The 24,968-nt window shown below is 32.7% G+C and overlaps 4 protein-coding genes across 5 annotated transcripts; 2 read left to right on the plus strand and 2 right to left on the minus strand.

Moving 5' to 3' along the window:
• Positions 1–1,910: 1,910 nt before the first annotated feature.
• LOC146941876 (protein TAPETUM DETERMINANT 1-like) lies at positions 1,911–5,520 on the minus strand. Of its 2 annotated transcripts, none has more exons than XM_085755719.1 (4): positions 5,064–5,520; positions 4,355–4,504; positions 3,970–4,122; positions 1,911–2,540 (listed from the first exon to the last, which is right to left on the minus strand). In XM_085755719.1, exons 2-4 carry the CDS (start codon positions 4,437–4,439, stop codon positions 2,194–2,196), a joined length of 585 nt encoding a protein of 194 aa, XP_085611845.1. In that variant the 5' UTR covers positions 4,440–4,504; positions 5,064–5,520; the 3' UTR covers positions 1,911–2,193. The 2 variants fall into 2 exon arrangements, with proteins under 2 accessions (XP_085611845.1, XP_085611846.1); XM_085755720.1 differs by lacking the exon at positions 5,064–5,520 and adding an exon at positions 4,667–4,927.
• Positions 5,521–15,586: 10,066 nt separating this feature from the next.
• On the plus strand, positions 15,587–16,066 carry LOC146941877 (uncharacterized). Its single transcript, XM_085749993.1, has one exon. It carries the CDS (start codon positions 15,587–15,589, stop codon positions 16,064–16,066), a length of 480 nt encoding a protein of 159 aa, XP_085606119.1.
• A 1,819-nt stretch (positions 16,067–17,885) lies between these two features.
• LOC146941878 (auxin-induced protein X10A-like) lies at positions 17,886–18,826 on the plus strand. Its single transcript, XM_085755725.1, has 2 exons — positions 17,886–18,000; positions 18,207–18,826. Exon 2 carries the CDS (start codon positions 18,229–18,231, stop codon positions 18,676–18,678), a length of 450 nt encoding a protein of 149 aa, XP_085611851.1. The 5' UTR covers positions 17,886–18,000; positions 18,207–18,228; the 3' UTR covers positions 18,679–18,826.
• Positions 18,827–19,818: 992 nt separating this feature from the next.
• Positions 19,819–24,298, minus strand: LOC146941879 (omega-hydroxypalmitate O-feruloyl transferase-like). The gene is made up of 3 exons (XM_085755734.1): positions 24,220–24,298; positions 23,409–23,867; positions 19,819–20,863 (listed from the first exon to the last, which is right to left on the minus strand). Exons 2-3 carry the CDS (start codon positions 23,850–23,852, stop codon positions 20,000–20,002), a joined length of 1,308 nt encoding a protein of 435 aa, XP_085611860.1. The 5' UTR covers positions 23,853–23,867; positions 24,220–24,298; the 3' UTR covers positions 19,819–19,999.
• Between the last annotated feature and the right edge of the window lie 670 nt (positions 24,299–24,968).

Genomic DNA, 24,968 nt, shown 5'->3' on the forward strand with positions numbered 1-24,968 from the left:
CTATCAGCTATTCGCTATTTCTACCAAACAGAGCCTAAGCCGACAACTATGTTAAAATATTTCACTTTAGAACCATTTTTATTTTAAACAAGAGTATCTTTTGTAAATTGATGTCATTATAGTTATAAATCGATATTATATATAAAGAGAATACATGAATATGAGTTGACGTTTTAACTTGCAATTATACCCCTTAACAAATTAATTTGCATATAAAAATGTTATAATTTTGTTGTCATTAAAAAATAAAAATTTATATTATACTTGTTATATTGTTGGTGTCATTGAAAAAAATAAGTATAATTTATTTTTTGAACAAATATAATTTGTTATAATACGAAAGTCCAAAATATCTATACATATAATTTGAATTAAAATCAGAATAATTTAATCAAAATCAAAATTTTCTAAAAACTACTATTCACAATTTATATGCATTAACTTAGTAACAAGAGCACACAAACATGCACGAATTACATGTATGAACGCTAGTTAATGATAAATTGTTTATGGAACTCATAATAGAAATTTTGGTAATTACTCATAACATAGAATTTTGTATTGAAAAGAACAATTTTATAGTTTTAATAATTCAAATACAAGAGTTTTGAAATATAATTACTCCATGCAATTTCTAAATTTGTGTCTTTAAACACATGTTAGCATTTTTCATATAATAAAACAACACATCAAGACATCGCCCTTTGTGTCTTTAAACACATGTTAGCATTTTTCATATAATAAAACAACACATCAAGACATCGCCCCAACGCTTAGGAAGAAAATGACAAATTTTCGATTTCTTACTCATAAAAAATGCAAACATGTCCAACATGTAGTACTATTGTAGTATATAAATTAGTAAAAAGAAAAACCTATTACTATTCCCTCCGTTTTAAAATGAGTCCTTCCTCCATCTCAATATATAAGAAAAAATTGACCAACCAAAGTTAATGTATTTAGTTTAAAATTTGTATCAAATACATCACTTAAGACTCATTTTTACTTATATTTTGGAACGGATGAAGTATTACTTTAGGGGGAAAAATTGTTTGTCACTTTTAATTTTCAATGAAATATTAATCACACTTTTTCAATTTGACAAATAGTTGTACGTAGCTAATGATTTTCCTTTTGATATTAAAATGAGTAGTGCATCATTTCGTTGATAATGTAGCCTGCATAGTTGTACGTAGCTAATCTTTTAATCAACGATGGGTTCTGAATTTTGATTTTTGCAAAATCTAAATGCAAACGGATACAATTGCTTGTCCTTTTTAAATTTTTATTACAATAATTAAAATTACAAAAAAATCATTTTAAAAACATTATTCTGTCAAAATAATTAAAATATTATTTTCTAATTGTATTTTCACCCAATTAATAATTATTCAATAATTACAAAATATACATGCAAAATAATCAAATAGTACTAACTGCATTATCTTAAAGTATGCATAAACTACATTCTTTTTCTCTCCATTATTAGTTCTCTCCATTGAACACATAACTACATCTAAAATACTAGATTATAGCTAAAGAAAGAAAATTACTAATCCAAACGTAGTAGTATTTCAATTATCCTTTGGCGTAGTTGTGAACGAATTTAATATTTCCGGCAATAAAAAGGGACTTAATTTTGGTGGTTGACATAATGAGCACTCACGGGCCCTCTCTGAGATGTGATCTCTCACACTAAATACAAACTGTATATTGATAGATCCCTCCTCTCCTCCATTCCCACTTATAATAATGACCTAATTTTTTAAAAAGGGGCGCAGGGAATTAAAGGAGACTTATTTTAGCATCATTTATTTTCTTGAATGGTAGCTGCAATGAACTTTTCAGCCCGTGCTAATACTCAATGCCTTGTACAGTTCTATATTAATGAATGTACACAAAAAGGAAAATGATAGAAACATATATCATCTCATAATGTCTAAAAAGAAAGAAATATAAAGCAAAAAGGGAAAACATTGTTGGGTCTGGAACTTTAATATCCTCTCCTCCTCAGTCCCCACATGTTTCCAATCTAATCTATCATCAAAAAAATTGTAAGCACAATATTCCTGTTCTCATCGTCACCTTTCATCTATAGATCCATTCATCACGTGTCACATGAAAGTGATCATACCTATAATATGTGATGTGTATATACACAAGTCCAAAAGAATCACTACCAAAAAACACTCTTCAAACGCATACCACAGATGAAACTGAGAGTGGATAGAGATAGGTATTAGCATACTGGAAAGAAACAGTGCCACCATTGACTAATGGTCTACCATCATTGACAAGGCAGTCATTGTAACGGAGGCGTTTGAAGAGCTTAGGGTTGATGAGACGTGCTGAGCTGAACCAGCCACATCGAAGATGAATAGCAGAAATGTCACATCCACTCGCACACATGTTCATGATTTCAACTGTGTATGTAGGTATACCACTTGGGAGTGGTGCTGTTGAGCCTTGATTGATAACAATATCAGATTTGCTGCATTTTTTGTCACCCCATATTCGGTTTGGTTCCAACCTCTCAGTTGCTGCACATTTGGTTTTGCATAAACTATTCAATAAATACCCTTTCCATCAAAATCAAGATACTACTATACTAGTATAATAAATACACCTTTGTATTTACTAATTTTTAAGTAACAAAACTATTGCTAATGTTCTAGTAGTGGAGTGCGCATCAATGAAACAAGGATACACACCGCGACAAAACACTACTAATAAACTAAGTTTTCACACAAATAAGAACAAAATCAATATACCCTTGAATAATATTCTTTTTAAAGCAGCACACAACTACTACTGCTCATGTGCTAGTGCAATTCATCATCAATGAACAGAAACAAACAACCCTTTTACCTATATTGTGGAGTTACAGGAAAAGAAACAAATTACAGAAACCATTTAAACTTAAACAAAATCAATAACCAGAAAATCTAACAAGTTCAAAAGGGTAAAAAGAAAAATCAATTGTTCAGAAGATGTGTGAAAGGTCACACACAAATTAACTATAACAACAAATTAATACACTCGTGAATACTGAATAAATCAATTTCTTAAGGTCTGTTTGGTATAGGTGAAATAGGAAAGAGAGAAGTTGGGGAGAGAGAGATAGAAGAGAAGATGGGTGTTTCTCCAGTTTGGCACACCAGAGAAATAGGGGAGAGAGAGATTTTAAGCATGGGTCCCACATGTTTTAGAGTCTCTGCTCATGTGCGAAGAAATAGCGTAGAGATTCTCTTTTCCAATTGTGTCCTTGCTGCTACATAAAGGATAAATATTATTTTTCAAAAACGAGACCTCCCATTCTTTATATTTATAAATAAATCAATCTGCATATAGCTTAATGAAATAAAATAAATATGAATGTATAGATCGCAGCTTGTTCGGGCTTTGGGAAAAAACGTGGTTGGGAGAATTTTGGGGTTGAGTTTTATTATTTTAACATAAAAAGATAATTATCTAAATTAATTTTTTTTAGTAATAAATTAAATTATATTTAACTAGTCAATTAAATTAATTTAGGTCGGTTAAGTTAAATAAAGTATACTATTCCTCTTAGTTGTCTAATTATATACACCATTATATAGGAGTGGTTCTTTAATTTTCTAATTCAAGAGTATTTTTGACATTTCAAAAATAATTATATTTCTCTCTCTCCTATTTCTCTCTTCTTTCTCTTTTTCCAAACAATACATCAAATCTTCTCTATTTCTCACTTATTTCTCTCTTCTCTTACTCTCTCTCACATATTTCTCTCTTCACAACTTCTCTTCCCAACCAAACACACCCTTAATCAGCAAAAAGAACACACAGATTCAAGAAAAGACAAATCCCTAGAAAACAAAACACATTACAAGTTCAAAAAAGGAAAACAAAACTAATCATTCTCCCAAATTTAAATTGTAATGATTAAGTTAAAAAGGTTGTAGAATTATAAAAAGGAAAGTAAAAAATTACCAGAATGAGGAAGAAGTTTACGATGAGGTGTATGATGAAGGAGTGTGTAGTTGTTGTTGTTGTTGTTGATTCCTTCTTCCTCAAACCCCAACAAATACGACAAAGACATCAACGTTCCAGTACGAGCCCCACCACCACCACCAAATCCCAATCCTGTAGTAACGGTACGCATAACGACAAAAAACAAACAAATGTTGAATATACGATTCAACAAACATAACCGAAAAAATAGCATAACAACACCACTACACTACACTACACTACACTGAAAAAAGGATTCAATCATCTTCAAAATTTTATTTTCAAAAATGAAATAGTACAAATCATAGCAATAGCAATGAATCTACAAATTAACGGTGATTTTTGGAAAGAGAAACGAACGTACCAGTGAGAACAGCAAGCAGACCGAGAGAAGAGAGTAAGAAGAAGGTGATGACGGTGAGAATGACGATAACACGTTTCGGTTCCATGAGTGCTATGAAGGTTCTTAGAGTAGCATGAAAGGAAGAGCGTTGAAGAAGAGATAATAAGAAATCTGCAGAAGAAGAGAAAAAGATGTGTCATAATATATATTAGTATATATCACACATCACATCATGTGATAGTGAAAATCAAAACACAGAATAACCGTCGATTTTGTAAAAGAAAAGAAAAAAAGTGAAGTAAAAATCACGGGGCTAAGGTGAGTGAAAAAAACCTAAAAAGAGAAATGAAGCGTTGATTGTAGACAGATAGATTAGTCAACTTGTGTGTTTAGTGACAAATCTCTATCAAATGGAGTACGTATTGATTTCTCTATGCAGTTGTAGTATTATTGAAATGAAGGGAACAAGAAAGAGAAAATAGGAGCGGCGAATAGGTAAAAAGAAGAAGTTGAAGGGACAAAAATGGCAGAGAATGTGACAAAAAACTGGAAAGTTGAAAATGCATTAATAATGAGGTAACATTGCCATGCTATGCTATTTGGTTGTTGTTTTTCCGTTTATATCCCAGACAATGGTCACACCAGACAATACACAGTCACAGACTTGTTTAGCTTTTTATTTTATTTTTTATTTTATTTTTCCTATGTGTATGTGTTAATATGTTATTACCTGTTGGTGTAGTTGTTGTTGCCCTTTTTTCCTTTTTGTTGTTGTTGGCTTGACCCTGAGACGACGCCTTGCTTCTTCTGATTTCCCTACCACCCACCTTTGCTATACGTATGCATTGTCAGAACATCTGAATTGCCTTATGCTTTGTGATTTTTAGACTATAAAATTGAAAATGGATGAAGGAGGGGTTTGTTTTAGTCTTTTAGATTTGGGTTGGATTTAACCATGGTTAGTTATAGAGGAACCACACGTGGGGGGGGGGGGGGGGTTTGAGTTTTAACTGTGGCCGTGTGATATGATATGATGAATGAATATTAGTAGTATGATTCACATTCTCTTTGGTTAATAATGAGCTACCAAAGCAAATGCGCCTTTCTTGTTTCTTTCTTCATCTCTCAGGTGTTGTTTGGGGTCCATTTCAGTCATCAATTTTTAACTTGTGTTGTGTGTGTGTGTGACAATTTTTTCTTATTCTGTCGCATTCATTCACAATGTAGTAAATTGTTAGGTTAAATAATAAACTGACATTGTTAAATTTTGAATATTCGGTATTTTATTTTATATAAATAAAAAATGAAAAATAGGTGAAAGGAGGAGAGTGGAGAACACGCGGTCCAACTAGAAATGAGCTCAAATCAACCATTCCAAGAGTCGTGCTGTGATATTAACGCACGGTACGCGCAAGCAAGCAGGCACATTCTGTTTTCTTTTTGTGCTTGTACAAACTTGCATAAGGGAGTAACTAGTAACTAGGGGCCAGGGGGGATGAGGCACAGGCACCCAATGAAAAGGGTACCATTTTGGTACACTACCACTTTGCTAGTGCTTGTTATTTTGAACATCCAAAAAATCAACTATTTGTTTGATACCCATGTAAAAAAACATCATTTATATTAATAATATGATTAAAAAATACTCCATCCGTTTCAAAATGAGTGTCGTTTTAGGTGTTTACACACATATTAAGAAATGCAATGATTAAAAGAAAGAGAATGGTTATTTTACCAAATTATCCTTATTAACAATTGGTTAGTTTTAAAAGTACTTCATCCGTTCCTTTTTAATTGTCACTTTTGCAGAATTCTTTTGTTTCTAATTAATGTCACTTTCAAAGTTCAATACAATATTAAATGTTGTTTTACCTTTATTACCCTTGCTTATTTACTGCAGAGAGAGAAATATATGAAAAGAAATATTAAATGATGAAGGTTATTATAGGAAAAAGATAAATTGTTGTATCAAAAGTGGGAGCCCCTAATATGGACCTCTTTTTATAAGGTCCACCCATGCTCCTTCTTACATGACTGGCAATAGCAGGTATAAATGTACATACTTTTCGTTCATACCACTAGCAACATTCTTTAAATGATAAAACTAACCAAAAAAAATTATTAATTTACTGTGTAATCCTTTGGTTCATTCACGATCTAGAATTAGGATAAGATTGATTCCATAAATTCTGGTTTTCATTCACAACAAACTTCATCGTCCTTGCTATTCCATTCTAGGAACAATTTTTCCTATTTTCCCTTCTACCTGCTTAACTGCCTTGGTGACCAACATCTATTTTCCTATTTTTTTTCACATAAACATAATTGATATATTTGTGTCATAGTCGGAAGTAGTGATGTTAATTATTTAAATTATGAAGATTCCGAAACAAATTTAAAACTATACTAGGAATTTGATTACTATCACCATGGAACTTGTGTATCTCAATGAGACTGTGATAATGGAAAAAGTTCAGGGATATGGTTTGAGCATCCATTTGAATAGCCCATAGAAATTAACGTTGAGTTTGAGTTCATGGTGTTTGTCTTAAGTTAGGTAAAAGATTTAAGAACAATTTGAGAATTATCATAAGATGCAAGGTGAAGTGGCACCTACAGAAACAATTGTGGAAGGAGAGAGAAAATGAGACCTTTAATTTCACGTTTCCTATTTTCACTTCTATTATGCATACACCTACCTACTATTGCCGGTAATGTAAGAAGGAGCATGGATGGACCTTACAAAAAAAGGGTCCATATTAGGGGCTCCCATCAAAAGTAGTAAAATGTAATTGTTGTCTTGGTTTGTGTAAAAAAAACTCAAAAGTGACAATTAAAAAGGAACGGAGGGAGTAATACTTTGGAAGTAGTGTGCAAAGTATTAATTGGAGAGTACAATTGAGAAAAAAAAGTTATTATTTCATTGGAAACTGAAAGTGACATTCATTTTGAAACAATTTTTTTTGGCTAAAACGACACTCATTTTGAAACGGAGGGAGTAGAAAAAAATATAAAAAAAAAACAAACAAAATTTAATTTGTATAACATGAGAAAGCATGTTCTGACAATCAACATGTTTTGATACCATTTGCTTTGGACACTTTCGGTTTTTTTTTTTTAATTTTAAATAAACACTTTCGGTTTCCTAGTACCTGAGGCTGTGGACCTTCTACATAGAGTTCAAAAGGTCATGCATAGCAATGTCATGTCTCCTAGGTCCATGAATGTTGTGTTTACGAGGATTGGTTTTGTCATCCAAAAAGGTCTAGCGGCGCAGCTTGTTGCCTATTTACCTTCTATTCAAGTGTAAATAATGGTTTATATTAATATTTGTTATGTCACCCTATATTTTAAATCAAAAAATATATGAAACATATAGGTTGGTAAATTTGTATAAATATGCTGCGTTAGACAATCTATATTTTTTTTGTTTGAGTATAGAGTTGGACAATCCGTTAGTTCTCAATTTATCATTACAAGAGGCAATTGATCCGAAACCTCTTGTGAAATCAAATAAGTCATTTTTCTGCTATTATCAATTGCAATTCTATTAGGTTTCGGATTAATTTTTAATGAAAAATTATATTCTTAGCGTTTAGTTTAATTTATGTGCAATACTATCATCAGTCGAGTAAGGAAGAATATATCGTGAAGTCTATTGTGAACAACTTTCTCAGGACAAATAGCCTTAATAGAAAAAGTAACAACAAGTATGCAGAGGTTGAATTCGAGAAAGTGAAGTTGAATTCCTTTTTATGGTTATTTTTGAATTATGTTTCTATTGCTTTTTGTTTGATTGGTGGAGACACCCACTCTTTTGTATGGGTGTCTAATTTTATTTTTGGCTGATGGCGGCACTCTCTTTTTAGGGGTTATGCTTTTGTAAAAGATATTGTATGATTCATCACTTTTGACACCATTATGATTTGTTTTTAAAAAAAAAAAAAAAACACGCAAGGAAGGATATAAGAGCGGTGCTATTGTTCCTGATCGGAAACATACATGATTTATCAAGAAAGATTGTAACCGTCAGATATAACCATAGTTTTAAAACTTAGACCAGCCGGTCGAACCGATCCGACTGTGAACCGGAGGGTTAGCCGGTTCGGTCCACTTATTGGATCGATTATGTTATTGAACCGCTATGAAACGGTCAAACTTGGTCAAAACCGGATTAAACCGGCGACTCGGTGGATTGCTGAAAACTGATCGGGAGTCAACAATACAGCGCTTGATATATTTTTTTTTTAAAAAAACTCCATTTTGACAAAAAACTTCATTTTGACGAAAACTGACCGGGTCAACAATAAAGCGCTTGATATATTTTTGGGAAATGTTACAAGTTTAGAAGCCAATTGTAGAAACTAATTTTTGAAAATTGTGCATTCAATGCTTTGAAAGTTTAAAAACTTATTTTTTTCAATACAAAACTTATGTTTTAGAGTTTTTTTTTTAAAAAATCCTGTTCCCAAAAAAAAATTCAAAACTGACCCCCTATGAGACTTATTTTCCAAAATGACCCACTTTCAATTTTTGTTGATTTTTTTTTTTGTCGTTTTCCTCATTCCCGCCATTTGAAACGGCGGGAATGAGCCGCCATCTGACACATGTCACATCGTTACTGGTCATGCAGGTTTGACTTATTTTTTTTGAATTTTTTTTCGGTCCCGCCGTTTCAAACGGCGGGAATGAATATTTAATTTTTTTTTCGTTTTTTGTCAGCCGTTTTTTGTTTTGTCCTGTAGTGTATCAGAAAATTGAGAAAAAATTTATATTTGCTTTCGGTCTCGCCATTTCAAACGGCGGTAATGAATATTTAATTTTTTTTTTTCGTTTTTTGTCAGCCGTTTTTTGTTTTGTCCTGTAGTGTATCAGAAAATTGAGAAAAAATTTATATTTGCTCCCAGCAGGAGTCAAACCAGGCACGCATGGGACAAAGCAAACCTGTGTTGCCACTGAGCCAGTGTAGAATTGTTGTCAATTTACGCATCCAATAATATATATACCATTTCTTAAAACAGTTTTACACACCATGAACCATCCAATTTTTCATTTTTGTTTTTTTAATATAAGTCTTATATAATATATATATATATATATATATATATATATATATATATATATATAGGAGTTTTTATAATTTTAATTGGATTCTAGATTTTATTTTGAAAAATTTGTCTGACGAATATGAACAAACTCTAGATTTTATTTTAAAAAATTACCAGACGAATATGAACAAAATCTAGATTTTATTTTGAATATATATATTTTGAAATAATATATATATCATTTCGTCGGATAATTTACCGGTGAAAAATATATATTTCGTCGAATTATCATAGGGGGATAATTTCGTCGAAATATATATTATCCCCTATGATAATTTCGTCGAAATATATATTATCCCCCTATGATAATTTCGACGAAATATATATTATCTCCCTATGATAATTTCGTCGAAATATATATTATCCCAGGTTTGCTAATTAATCAAACTTTGTTTTAGCAGGGACTAAAATTATAAGTAAATTTTTTTTTATAGGGACTAAAAATGCTATTAAAATTAAGTAGGGACTAAACTTACAAGGTCGCTATTTTATAGGGACTAGAAACATAATTAACCCTTAAAATTATAAAAACTCCTATATATATATATATATTTTATAAGACTTATATTAAAAAAAAACAAAAAATGAAAAATTGGATGGTTCATGGTGTGTAAAACTGTTTTAAGAAATGGTATATATATTATTGGATGCGTAAATTGACAACAATTCTACACTGGCTCAGTGGCAACACAGGTTTGCTTTGTCCCATGCGCGCCTGGATCGACTCCTGCTGGGAGCAAGCAAATATAAATTTTTTCTCAATTTTCTGATACACTACAGGGGAGCAAGCAAATATAAATTTTTTCTCAATTTTCTGATACACTACAGGACAAAACAAAAAACGGCTGACAAAAAACGAAAAAAAATTAAATATTCATTCCCGCCGTTTGAAATGGCGGGACCGAAAAAAAATTCAAAAAAAATAAGTCAATTTCTCAATTTTCTGATACACTACAGGACAAAACAAAAAACGGTTGACAAAAAACGAAAAAAAATTAAATATTCATTCCCGCCGTTTGAAATGGCGGGACCGGAAAAAAAAATTCAAAAAAAAATAAGTCAAACCTGCATGACCAGTAACGATGTGACATGTGTCAGATGGCGGGAATGAGGAAAACGACAAAAAAAAATCAACAAAAATTGAAAGTGGGTCATTTTGGAAAATACTCCCTCCGGTCCTAAATATAAGCAAATTTAACTTTTTAGGTTCATTCAATTAATGATGTATGTGGTCTATATTATGAACCACATACATCATTAATTGAATGAACCTAAAAAGTCAAATTTGCTTATATTTAGGACCGGAGGGAGTAAGTCTCATAGGGGGTCAGTTTTGAATTTTTTTTTTGGGAATAGGGTTTTTTAAAAAAAAACTCTATGTTTTATTTCTTTTTTTAGATCTTTAACTTGTGCCCTCTTGTGCCTAGGGCACAAGTTAACATGACCCCATATTTTTTGACAAAAAAACTCCATTTTGACTAGAGTGGGAATTGAAAATTGAACTGTCAACATGAAGTGTAAATGTGGAATGCACTAACAACCATGCCATGCATTCTATTGTGATATTGTTTTGCTTCTCATTTATTATATTAAATTCAATTGCAAAATGTCTGATAAAAATGAGCGAATGATATCAAATTATGTTAAATTAACTAAACCGTGTTGTATAATTCGAAGCCATTGGGTTGATTTTCTACCGTCAAAATCATCCACTACGTGAAACTGCTTCAAACAGTTACATTAATTTAAAATGAATTACAAGTATCAATTTAGTCTTTGATAGAGTATCCGAAGTAGTTCTAGTTTCTGATTATAAGTTTTGAAAGTTTAAATTCGAAAAGAAAAAAAAAAACATGTTAGAAAAAATGTCGTTTATTTTATTTAGTTTAAATACAATTTTCACTTAAATCTTAAAACCGCAAAAATTAATTTTATAATTCTTGTTTTTGCTTTATCATTAGTATGTCACCTCCGGTGATCACAAACCACCATGATCACCACTCGAACTGCCACCTCCGATTGATGATGTGGTTGTTGTCGTCAATCACCACTTTGACAAATGTCTGTCACCACATTCGACAACCACAACTTTCAACTATTATTAAAATGATTACTCTCTCCGTTTCAAAATACATGCTGCAGTCAACAAATTTAGACATGTCAATACACAATTTTAATCGTTAATATATATATATATATATATATATATATATAATTATTTATGGCAAAAAATTATTAAAATTTAATATTTTAAAAATATTTATTGTAACAAATCGAATAACATCTTACATGCTATAACATTTGTATTTATGTATTAGTTAAAAATTAAAATATATGATCAAGTTATGTGAATAATGCACATTGTAAAAATGTGATATGTAATTTGAAATAGAGAGGCGCTAGATAAAAACAATGGTTTAACTGGGAAAAAAACTCAACTCATAACTAAAACTACCTTATTTTGCGCTTATTTTCATAAATTTTTCAATATAGCTCATAAAAATAGCTTATTTATAGCATATGCATAAACAATTTAACTTTATTTTATCATTTTCAATAAAAATAAGTAAGGTAAACTTATGCACAAACACTTGCTATATCCAAGCAGACCCATGGTTTATATCGTCAATCAATTTTGAGTTGAAAACATTTTTCTTAATCCTTGAGATAGATTACAATTCGCAAGCTTCCTTGAGTGCCACACAACTGATGCCCATACACATTGCATATAACATTTTTTTTATAATTAACACACAGCAAAAAGATGCATTTGAAAATAGTCATAGTACATGGTAATGTTTGGGGCAACGTTTTTAACTATATCGTGTGAAAATTATGATTTATAAATTTGGCTCTTGGTACGTATAACTTGTTTATAGGTTAGAAGGGCTCCACCATCCAAACTCGAAACCTAACTGAAGACAGGATAGTGACTTCCACGCTGCACTGCTTTCAATTTATGTGACACAGTGAACCTTCATTAGAATTCCCCGGGGCCCCAAATGAAAATAATGCAATCAAAGGAAATGGCAACAAGAATATACTTTTTCACAAGATTGACTATAAACTACTCCTTCCACGTTTTTTTTTTACTTTATGATATTCGTGCTAACATAACATTCAAATGGATTCTTAGTAGAATTTTTTATATGAACATACCTTTCCAAATAATCCAGTGCAACATTACCTTCCAAGTATATGAATGACTATCCCTTAGCTATATTTTAGTATTTTTCTTACCACTTTTTTCATTTTGCCCCCCCCCCCCCATTTTAATTTTTTTTTTTTATATGAGTGGATTGTAATTCCGTTTGGACTCAAGAATGTTAGAGTCATACATCTGCGGGCTATGAATGCTATGACATTGAGGTAATTAAATGATGTAATGATAAGATAAAAAGACTTCAAAAACCACTTGTTGGAGTTGGAGCAAAGCTATGTTGCATGGATTAAGGATGAACTCACCTAACTGTGCATTTGGGGGTATCAATATGAAAGTTTTCGGAATTCATAGTTCATAACAAGGGGATTAATGTGGACAAGAATAAGGCTATGGCTATCCAGGAAGCTACTTAACATTCTTTGAAGGAGTTAAAGAACCCATAAGAGGGACATAGTTCCTTCATTGATGTAATAAGAAACAAAACCAAAAGACATAAAAAACAATACAATCATTAATTCATGAAATTTTTTGAATATTTTTAAAATTAAGTATAATTAAACCAGGCTTGAATGGAACATAAAATTGTCCACTTCAAGCCCAATAAGATGTCTAGAATACATGCTTTTTTTTGGGTTACATAGGAAAAAAAAGAAAACAGAAACAGAAAAAGAAAGGGAACAAACAGAAACAGAAAAGAAGGGAAACTATCTAGCCCCTTGGGAAGAAGGTTCCACAGGCATCTTCCCTAATAAGCGATAACAACTCTTCTGGTGCAGAATCATGGAACATCAAAACAGCATCTGCAGCCGCTCCCATTTTAGCTAGAAAATCGGCGCAATGATTCCCCTCCCGAAGAGTGTGAAAAACAATAGAACTGCTGAGATTGATCAAGTCCTTAATATCATGAATAAGAGTGGCGTAGGCATGAAAATTCTGAGGAGGACCATTGATGAGGCTGACCGAATGGAGCGAATCGGAGTAGCACACAAAATTAGAAATTCCAAGTGCTCTAACCATGCTAAATCCTTGATAGATGGCTTGCAATTCAGCAAGAAGAATGCCAGAACAATCAGCAATGTGTCCAGAGAACCCTGAAATAAAGAGATCAGCATTGTTCCTAAGCAGGCCACCAAAACTGGTACATTGAGGATTGCCAATACAACTCCCGTCGACATTGAGAATAAAACCAGAATGATTCTTGCAATTCCATTTGACCCCCCCATCAATGGTAGCAGAAATAGAATTTTGACGGAATGCGGAGCGGTTGACAATAATGGAATTCTAAATATTGACAGTAAGGCGATTTAGGGAAAACTCTTCGTTGTTGAGACACATTAGGTTACGGTGACGCCACACCCACCAAACACCAGCTGAGAAATCATGAAAACGAGAACCCGTAAGGCCATTTTTAAGCCAAACATAAGTGCTGTTTTCAGCAAAGAAAGCATCGGTATTGAATCCCAAGCGACGCCAAATTCTGAAGGAGTGAGGACAGTCACGAATGCAGTGAAGAAAGGTCTCTTCCTGCTGATTGCAGTGAGTACAAATTGCTGATTGGGCAATATTCCTGTGCATTAATAAAGAAAGGGTAGGAGCTGCATCATGACATGCAAACAACACAAGGAATTTATACTTTTCCGGAAGGTGTAATTTCCAAATCCATGACCAAGTTTGATGAGAAGTGTCTGTGTTGCTAGTGGATGATTGGGAAAGGAGCCAATCGTAACCGCTCTTAGCTGTGTAGACTCCATTTTTGTTGGGAGACCAAATGAAACAGTCTTCTATGTCTTATGGAAACGGACATGGAGATTGTTGATATTGTTAGCAACCTCGGTAGGTAAAATGATGTAAAGAATGTTAGTGTGAGGTGTTGGACTATTGAAAACATCTTTAACAGTGAGATCAAGGTCATGAATGTCAACATAAGGGACGGTTGAAGCTAAAAAGCCTGAAGAGTTCCAATTAGAGAACCAAAAGGAGGAGGCACCACTGCCATGTCTCCATGAGTAGCCATTGGAAAGCAAATTTTTTGAGCGGATGATGGCTGCCCAAGTTGAGGAGCAGCTCGGTTGAGCAGTGGCGAGAAGCAAATGAGGAGCATTAGAGTATTTGTGGGAAAGAAGTTGGACCCATAACTTGGTGGAATGCTGAACCATGTCCCAAACTAATTTACCAAGGAGACAAATGTTCATGTTTCTAGCCGATCAGATTCCCAAGCCTCCCAAGGTCTTTGGTTTAGATATTTTTTCCCAACCGACCAAATGAATGCCTTTGTTGTTGGAGTCTCTCCAAATGAAGTTCCGAGTTGTTTGATCAATGATATCACAAATGGATTGAGGGAGCCAATTAATCTGCATGTAGTAGGAAGGAATAGATGATAAAACAGAAGTGGCCAAGGCTAGCCTTCCGGGTTTGTTGAGAAGCTTGTTCTTCCAAGAAGCTAGTCTAGATTGCATTTTCGCAATTATGAATAGAAAATCATCTTTCTTAGGTCGCCCTTTTAGAAGAGGGAAGCCCAAATACTTGTCAAGAGAGGTAGTGCTACGGATACCAGAGATGGAAGTAAGGTTAGTGATTTTACTTGGAGGAGTACCTAAAGAATACAAGGCTCTAGATTTGTGAAGATTAATCTTTAAACCTGAAACCTTGCTGAAACGATCAAACAAATCTCTAACGAATCTAAGTTGAGAGCTTCGAGCTTTGGTGAACAAGAGAACATCATCTGCGAAGAGGAGGTGGGAAAGCTTTGGCCCCTGATTAGAAATTTGAATAGGATCCCAATTCCCTTGATTGACAGCGTTGTTGATGGCGACGGAGAGCTTTTCCATACAGAGAATAAAGAGGTAGGGGAAAGCAGATCACCCTGTCTGAGACCATGAGTAGGCTGAAAGGGATGCAGTTTGTTTCCATTCCAAAGTATAGAAAAGTTAGAAGAAGAGACACAATGCATGATTAAAGTAACAGTAACGTCACCGTAACCTAATGTGTCTCAACAACGAAGAGTGGTCCCTAAATCGCCTTACTGTCAATATTCAGAATTCCATTATTGTCAACCGCTCCGCATTCCGTCAAAATTCTATTTCTGCTACCATTGATAGGGGGGTCAAATGGAATTGCAAGAATCATTCTGGTTTTATTCTCAATGTCGACGGGAGTTGTATTGGCAATCCTCAATGTACCAGTTTTGGTGGCCTGCTTAGGAACAATGCTGATCTCTTTATTTCAGGGTTCTCTGGACACATTGCTGACTGTTCTGACATTCTTCTTGCTGAATTGCAAGCCATCTATCAAGGATTTAGCATGGTTAGAGCACTTGGAATTTCTAATTTTGTGTGCTACTCCGATTCGCTCCATTCGGTCAGCCTCATCAATGGTCCTCCTCAGAATTTTCATGCTTTACCAAAACCGAATAATTCGAGCAACAAAATAAATGTAAAAGTAATTAACCCCAAAATTTGTTAATGGAATGTGAAGAAATGTAACTATGTTAATTGGTAGAAAAGGATATCGAGTGTAAAAAGAATTATTTATCTAATTTAACAAGCCAATCTGACATTATTGTCGATATTGCTCTCTTTTAGTGGGTTAAACGAGGTAGATCAACTAAGTGGTAGGTGAGGATTAGGGGTGTAAGTGGTTTGGACAAAACTGATGAAACCGAAAACTCAAACCGAACCAAACCGAAAAAGTATCCGATCTTGTTTGGTTCGGTTCAAAACCGAACCGAACCAACCTAAACCAATCTATTGTGGTTCCGTTCTCGGTTTTTAATTTTGAGATCCAATGAACCGATGCTAACGTCACTCCTCATTTTAGTAATATCATCCCTCCTTACACAAACTTATGATTAATCTCAAAATTAAAGTCCAACATAAAATACTCCTTAATTCATTCATTTTCTCTATCATCATCTCATCCCATCACTCAGAGTCTATTTCATTTCTACTAAAAAAAAGAACACTAGATGCCAGTCACACCTAACCTATCGTCGTTGGGATCATCCATCTCTTGTTAATTTTTCCATGTTAGTTATACAAAGTAGTTTTAAAAGCAAAGAACATGGGAAAAAAAGTTTTATGAAATATTTGAGTATGTTGTATGAATGAAATACAAATTTGTGAAAATATGAATTTTTTTAATTGTATTTTCAAACAAACCGATCCAAACCGCCTAGTTTGGTTCGGTTTCTTTTTTAAAAATAGTAAAAACCGAACCAAACCAAAGCCGATAAAGATTTCATTGGTTCGGACATTTTGTTGACCAAAAGTCAATCCAAACCGAACCGTTACACCCCTAGTGAGGATTGTCTCTGTGACTTTTTTCTCATGTGTGATCCACCATATATTAAAGAGGTGAGATAACATGTTTTAATATTAAAAATGAGAGAGGGTGTAATTAATGGTGAGATTTAATGACGGTAGGAAACTTGAGAGATTTTCACTAGAGAGGATCCTCTCCCCTAAATGGTTAAAATTTGAACTCGTCCTACTTTAAAAATTGTTAAACATAGTAATCCTTTAACTTGTTTTGTCACCTGTAACTAATAAGAGTAAGTTTAGAAGGTAAATGGGTTAATAGTTTTTTTTTTTAAGAAAGGTTAAGGGATAAAATGCGTGTGTAATTTTTTTTTGGTCAGGTGACTTAATAGCTAGAATTCACCTTATAAGGTAAATAAGTGGGGTATTTGGGGTTCGAACCCCGACCCTTGCATATAATAATGCATTGTCCTACCAACTGAACTATTCCCACGGTACAATGCGTGTGTAATTTAATTCTTGACAAAAAAAGAAAATGAGTGTAATTTAGCCTTATATAATGCTTGGATATGATAAGACCAATATTAGTCGACAGTATTGAATACGATACCCGACATAAATGGTAACTGAGTGTTTACCAACGATTATTCTAACACGGTTGTTTCTACAAATTAACACAAGACAAGATTACGCAATGATTATATTACAAATTAAAACAATCGTTAAAATGGATACTGAAACCACAAAGAACCCCACTACATCCACATCATCACACAAACACGAATAGTCAAAGTTCCACTCTTTTGTCTTTTTGTAAGGTCAACTTTTTTTTGGAGCTGCTAGAAAATTACATTCGTTGACTTTGTAGAACCAATATTCTGTATCTTCAATTTTAAGCAAAACTAAGACTATTAACAAAACAAATTAGAACACTCTTCTGCTTTCAAAATATACGGCAGACAAAAATGAACCAAATTAGAAGACTTTTGTGCGTTGACACTACCCATAGACGAAGACCAAAGAATGTTTCCTTCATTTTTTTATGTATAAATTCATTACATTCTCTTTAGAAATACCTCATTGGATGATCTATCTCTCTTCCATTTCTTTAATGAAAGTCAGCACAACCCAATTTTTCAGGTATATACTATATAGTATTCAATTATTCATGCATACTTCCCATGCATTTTCAAATAGCAATAATTATTTATTTTTATAAAAAATATCAATATTTATCAGTTACTACTACTACTAGTTACTACTACTATAATATATACACGTTGTATTTAATTTTTCACATTGTAGAATAATTATACTAATTAATGAATTTCCGTGTCCAATTGCAGTTGTAAGACTTGAAATATATTAATGGGCAGTGTAAAGGGAAAATGTAAGAAGAACAAGATATTGAAGGCATGGCGATCATTAGGACGTGGAGGTGAAAATAGCAATATGAGGTCACTACTTTTGAATAAGGGTAGTTCCAAATCATTTTCAGAAAATGTGAAGGGTCAAATTGCAAAAATTCCCAATGGTTGTTTTACAGTTTATGTTGGACTACAAAGTCAAAGGTTTGTTGTGAAAACCAAGTTTGTTAATCACCCAAAATTCAAGATGTTACTGGATGAAGCAGAAGTTGAATATGGCTTTCAAAATGATGGCCCTATTAGGCTTCCATGTAACGGTGATATGTTCTACAGAGTGTTGGCTGAGATGAACAATATTGTAGAGGATTGTAACATTAATAATCGTATTTGTAGAAGCTTTAAGAAGGCTATGGGGTTTTCTTTTTTTTGTTTTTCGAAACCACACTCGTGAGTAGGAAGCATGGAAAGTGTATAGTGCTATTGATTTGAAAATGCTGGAGAAAAAATAGAATAGAAAAAAGCAATATCAATAGTATTTTGTGACATATATGTTTTGTAAGTTTGCAATGTGTAATTAATTTAATTTAGTCTTTGTTGAATTTCGATCCCACTTGTAAATCGAATGTGAAAATACTCACATGGACCTAAAAAGCAATGACAATGTTATATTATTTTATGTTTTACTTGTATAAGTAGAGAATTGGTGGATGTAATATATTTTTTGAGAAACTTGGCATCCGGTTCAATAACTGATAAATCCGATGGATCAATCCCACTTACTACAGCCAAGGGGCACAATTAAGGCAGAGCAAAGTCTTGTGTGTACTGATCCAACACAGAAATTGTTAGCACCAGAAGGATTCAAACATGAGACCTAAATAGGAACACACTTTGAGATCTCGCGCCTACACCGTACCAACCCTTAGGGGCTGGTGAATGTAATGATTTGCAGATATTTTTCTTGTACTAGCTTTTACTTGGTTTTGATATCAAGAAATCATAATACATGACATGGTTTTGCATGGTGGCCGGTGGGTGCCTTCAATTGTGTAGAAAGAGCTTGGTTGTGAGTCTTAGCAATCTGATGCTGCTAGTAACAATTATGCAGACCAAACTGATGTGGGTTAAAAGATTGTTTTGTGGAGTTGCTTCATATCAAAGAAATTGGCTAGTTATTAGTTTTGGTGAATCCATATCCTAGGAACCTGCGAAAAGAAATTACCAATGGCTTAGAATATTTTTATAATGTTTTGGTGTGGAGTGGAGCAATTTCAGACCGTTAAGATTTATCATTTTTCTGATGAGTTTGTGTTATGTTGTACTCTTATAATCTACTCTTTGTACGTGCTCAGATTAGATTTTATCAATACATATAGAAGTTAATTCCATATAGTGATTTTGTACCCTTTTCAAACGAGTATAGTACACTATAAAAATCTATTTTCAAAAGAGCTATAACAAAAATACTCTATAAAAATCTATTTTCAAAAGAGCTATAACAAACGGGGCCGTAGTCTTTTTAAAAAAAAAAATCATTAACAAGAAAGAATTGATTATCAATACATTTTCAGTATAACAAAAAGTATCACTGTAGTATGAAACAAATGTAGCATTTGAGCTTCCCATGACACATACAATTTATTATATATACTTAACAGTTTTAGCACAAATATAAGGAAAAACTTCAATAGCTCAGCAAGCTATTTACACATAAATGATAGTATATATGTAGGTATATATGTAATGCACTATAGTATATGGATATAGAAGTTTCATTCCATCATCACCAATTCTTCAAAACGTTCCATAGCAGAAGCAGGCAAGCCAAGTAGCACACTTATACCTTTCCTTCCTTGACCATGTGACAAGAACAAGATAACTTCTGTATTTGGCAATGTAACAGGACCAGAACATAGAGGTTCACCCCAACCAAAATCAGTAGTGTCAAAAGACAATTTAGTCCAAGTTGTGATCAAAAGTGTGCCTGTTAAAGAAGGCCTGGCTCTTGTAACTTCAAAATAATCAATAGCAGATCTCATATAACTATCTGTAACCATATCAATTGCCTTGTGAACCAAGCCAACTGAAAATGAAAAAGGATTCTCCAATAGTTCATTTGCTTTACACAAAGAATTTGTTAGCACAATAGCATTACCAAAATATCCTTTTGGAATTGGGGGAATAAATCTTGGCCGTCCGTCAACTGCAAAGAGTAACTTTGTTTGTTGATTAGGATGCATTTTTAATGCTGAAGTTCTAGTTCTCCATACAAAAGCTGAGAGTGCTTCAAAAGTTGAACATTTTTTCAAAACTCCATCTTCTGTGGCCTTTTTCTTGAGTGAATCAAGCTTCTCAGGATTGAAAAGGAAGGATTTGTGGATAATGTTTTCTCCTTCATAGATTTTTTCTGTGTTTGATAGATCTTCAATTTCATCAAATTCATGGTGTTGGAACTCTACTTTGGGAGGATCACGTGCTTTGAGTATGGTTCTATCAAGAAATGGTGGAGTCTTTAAGTCTAAACCTCTAGCTGTTTCAGCCCATGCATTCACAAACTCCATAGCACATAGTCCATCTTTCATGCAATGGATCATGTTCAGTCCCAATGTGAATCCTCCACATTTGAACTTTGTCACCTACAGAAGAAGTTCATGTAACATTTGTCAATACTAAACTTTAAATTAAGGAAAATTTTAACGATTGTTTTAAGAATGCAGGTTGAGAAAATTAATATAATATTATTAACTTTCGAAGTGTTTATTCAACATTTTTTTTTAAGTTTACAAATTGTTACTTCTAAAAGAAGGTTTCTAATTTTAGTTATGTTAGTCATAATTTTAAAAATCGGTTCGGACCAGGTCATCCAAAAACCAGACCCATTATCGGTCCGGGTCAGTTTAGTTATGTTATTGTTAGTTTGGAGAGCTTGAATCTTAAAACTCCTACTTAAAATTCCTAAACTTCTCTTACCTATAAAAGAAGTTCCTTTAGCATTTTCTTTTTTGGAAATTCACTTAACATCTTTGATTTATACATATGACCAACACATACGTAAGACATATTTATGAGTGGTGACGTTCAATTGTTCACAAATCATTTTCCTATGCAAATAATATTACCTCACGAAAGACCCTTTGCTGCCGTAAGAGTCAAGGCTGTCTTCATTAAGCTCACAAGTTTGCCAATAAATTTTTAATATTAGTCTAAAGTCTAATTACTAGTTTTTATATATGTTTTAAGCATTAGGTAGGACAAAGTAAAACATCGCCATCATATATGAAAGAAAAAAGCAATAACATAACACATGGAATACACTTTTATTGACAATACACATTTTATACACTTAACATCTAACACGTGTGCATAATTGTAGGTCGTGATCTGCTAATTAATTTCTTCTACCTCATCATGTTGAAAAAGAGAACACTTTCTCAAAAAGTGTAAAACTATTACTTTGAGCATAAATATACCTACACATTATACTTATAGGTGACGTTTAGCATGGGAACAAACTCTTTTTTCCCATGATGGGAAAGTGCCCTTTACAGCCATGGATTTAATAGTATTTTAATTGGATGGTTGAGATCTTTAACTTGGTAATTGTTGCAACTTTTTGGTGGTTATTGTGTAAAAAAAAAACCAACCCCACCAAATGATTAAAAAACACTTTATTATTGTATCTCCACTGCCTTCTCTTTCCCTGCTTCTTCCACCTACCCAGAAACCCATTCACGCTTCTTCCTCTTTTCTCATCTACAACCTTCTTAATCATGGTTGCAAATACCCCATGCACCATCAAAGAAGATTGAATTGTTCTTTCAATTTCGAATTCTTTATTTTCCTAAATCCACTCAAATCCAAACCTTTATCACCATTCAATTTGATTCATACTCTCCAATTTTAAATTTTCGTATTATTATCAAGTTTTGGATTTTTTGATGTTGTGATTTGTTTTTTGTGTACCTGTGAAGCGTTGGAATCAATCGATATTGATCTGTTGTTCATTTTCCTTCTCTCTAAAAGGTACAAAAATGGTGGTTATGAAGGATGTGCTTAATCAACATTCTCATGAACAATAGTAGTATAGGTTAAGCTTTTTTCCCTTTACTGAGATTAACAACGATGAATTTCAGAAAACAATCACCTTAAACAACATACTTCAAATGGATTAGAAAGGGGAGGTACATTTGTAAAAGTGAGGTACGTTAAAGACATAAATAGTATTAAAAAATGAAAGCCAGATTGTTTTTTGTTTGGCCACAGCCAGTAGCAACCGCCACCTGTCCTGGAAAAAGGGAACTTTCCCATGGTGGGAAAAAACCTCCCTTTCCCAGGCTAAACGCCACCATACTTATATGTTTTACAATAGGGTTGCATAAGTTTTTATTCATGTAAATATACCAAATTTTGCTTTTAGTCCTTATAAAGAAGTGACATGTCTATGTCTTTATAAAAAAAAAATTATAAGAAGGTTTAGTCCTGTTAAATTTAAATTTGTTTTACTATCTTTAAAATTTTAAATTTTGAAATTATTTTTGTATACGTATCTGAAACCATATAAAAAATTCTCACAAAAATTTATTTTTTTAACATAAAATGAAATAAATATGAATTTATAAAAGTTAAAAAGTAATGAAAATCTAGACTTAGGAATTATATTTTTAGCTCATTCTTTATGGATGAATTTTTTTACAATGTTCTAAACATGTCTAAGAAAAGTAAATTTAAAATTTGAAGTAATTAAACAAATTTGAATTTAGCGGGGACTAAAACTTCATGTTGAATTTTTTTATAGGGACTAAAACATGCCTATTTTTTTATGAGGATTAAAAACAAGTTTGATATATTTATAGAGATTGAAAACTTGTTTAACCCTTTAAAATAAATTTTGTTTTAGTAAATATTTTTTTACCTTTCAAAAAACAAGTAAATATTTTTTAAAGCAAGTGTAGACTATATTTTTCATCTAATATTAATTAAATAATTTTAGTTTTGTATTGAATTAATATTTTTTTCATCTAATAGGACTCCAAAAACACTAGTATATTGTAATATGATAGGAGGATTATTTAAAACATACATTTTTTATATAAAATATTTAAAATATAATTATTAAACTATACATACATATGTGCGTACACACACATAAGTTATTGAGAACTTACTACTATTATGTCATACCTGAACTGTCATAAGAGGCATCTCTAATATGTTCTTAGCACCTGGGGTATCATAAACCAGTTTCCCAAGTCTATGAGGGTCTGGTTTTGTTAAGTCACCAACTTTATCTATATCGCAATCTGCTTCAGCATCAACAAAAACTGCACCTTCCCCAGTGTTATCCACTATCAACTTCCCTTCTATGCTTATAATCAACTTTCCTGCCATAGGGTAATAAGGGACAAGAATCTTTGACAAAGCATCCTTGATCACTTGTGCAGCCTCTTCATTTCCTTTAGATTCTGATTTAAAGCAATAAATAGTGCGCATTGGAACTGCAATATTCTGGTCAAGGTTTGAAAGAAAGTAGAGTCCCTTTTCTGTTTCTTCCGCGGGTTGAACTCGAACCGGTTCTCCTTGAGTCACATGCAGTTCATCAATTGTAGAGATGTTTGTACTTGCCATTGATCACGTAATAACCTTTGAATATACACGATATGAAAGTGTGAGAATTTTGTCACAAAACTATTTAAAAGCATATGAATATATTTTTGAAGGTGTAGCAAAATGATATATGTTGGGACGTTGAAGGAGTATTAAGTCGGAGGTTTAGAATTTTGCTAGTAAAAAATGGTTTCGCATCTAACAAATTAACCATTAACATTTATCGATTGAAAAAGATATGAATACGATACTATGACAAGTTTTAATAGTACAAAATGAACAGAGTTAAAAGAAGGGAATGCATGGCAATTGAGAAAATGCTGTTGCTAAAAAAGAATATGAAATAAGAAACCTAAAGAGGTAGATGACTATGTTTATGTACGTTCACCTGAATGTGCGGTGCTTGAAATGTTCGGTAGCAGAAAATATTATGAAGGATGTAATTATTTGTGTTTGTATTTTAATTTGGTTCTAGGGTCATAGAGATTAATTATATATAGGAACTAGGAAGAGATGAGAGAAAGGATTAATTGGGTCACACCATGCATTTCTTCTATAATTAATCAAATACAGCAGATTGACAGGGACTTATTTTTACGGCTATATTTTCATAGATTATACATGCAATTAATGACCTACAACCGTTTTTCATAGACTTTTTAATTAAAAAATAGGTGAACAACAAAGGTTTATTCTCTTGGAGGTTTAACGTGGCTGTATTGTTGCCATCAAATTCAAAAAACAAAAATGTGGCTATGATTTATATTTCGCATCTTTAAAGTAGGGTCTTATGCGTCAAGCTCAACGATCATATGTCCCAAATCTAACTCCAACTGTTTGATTTGAGTGTTTAGTACGGATAATGGATAGATGATTTTAAATCTTGGAACACAACTTAAAAGAAAATTGTATAATATGAAATATTGTTAGGGAAGTTTACCGGTTTTATCTGTTGATCATTGTTTCAATTTTGTGTAAATATTATTAAAATTGTATAATATGAAATATAGTGGAAGAGTTGGAATCAATTTATGTCATGATTAATTTATGTCATGGAACCTATAGGACATACAAGGTAGATTCTTCCCTCTCAACCGAATTTTCTTCATAAACAAGATTGATCGAACTCTTACCCAC

This window comes from Medicago sativa, chromosome 3 (genome assembly GCF_051527215.1).
Source record: "Medicago sativa cultivar Bolivia chromosome 3, Bolivia_mono, whole genome shotgun sequence".
NCBI classification, from domain to species: Eukaryota; Viridiplantae; Streptophyta; class Magnoliopsida; order Fabales; family Fabaceae; genus Medicago; species Medicago sativa.

Bases quoted from the DNA above. Each gene is read 5' to 3' on its own strand.
- LOC146941878 (XM_085755725.1), top strand. From the start codon at position 18,229: ATGGGCAGTGTAAAGGGAAAATGTAAGAAGAACAAGATATTGAAGGCA.
- LOC146941876 (XM_085755719.1), bottom strand. From the start codon at position 4,439: ATGGAACCGAAACGTGTTATCGTCATTCTCACCGTCATCACCTTCTTC. The intron at 4,123-4,354 runs GTACGTTCGTTT...CCGTTACTACAG, and splicing joins TCTGCTTGCTGTTCTCACTG to GATTGGGATTTGGTGGTGGT. The intron at 2,541-3,969 runs GTAATTTTTTAC...CCAAATGTGCAG, and splicing joins TAAACTTCTTCCTCATTCTG to CAACTGAGAGGTTGGAACCA.
- LOC146941879 (XM_085755734.1), bottom strand. From the start codon at position 23,852: ATGGCAAGTACAAACATCTCTACAATTGATGAACTGCATGTGACTCAA. The intron at 20,864-23,408 runs GTATGACATAAT...CTTCTTCTGTAG, and splicing joins TGCCTCTTATGACAGTTCAG to GTGACAAAGTTCAAATGTGG.
- LOC146941877 (XM_085749993.1), top strand. From the start codon at position 15,587: ATGTGTCTCAACAACGAAGAGTGGTCCCTAAATCGCCTTACTGTCAAT.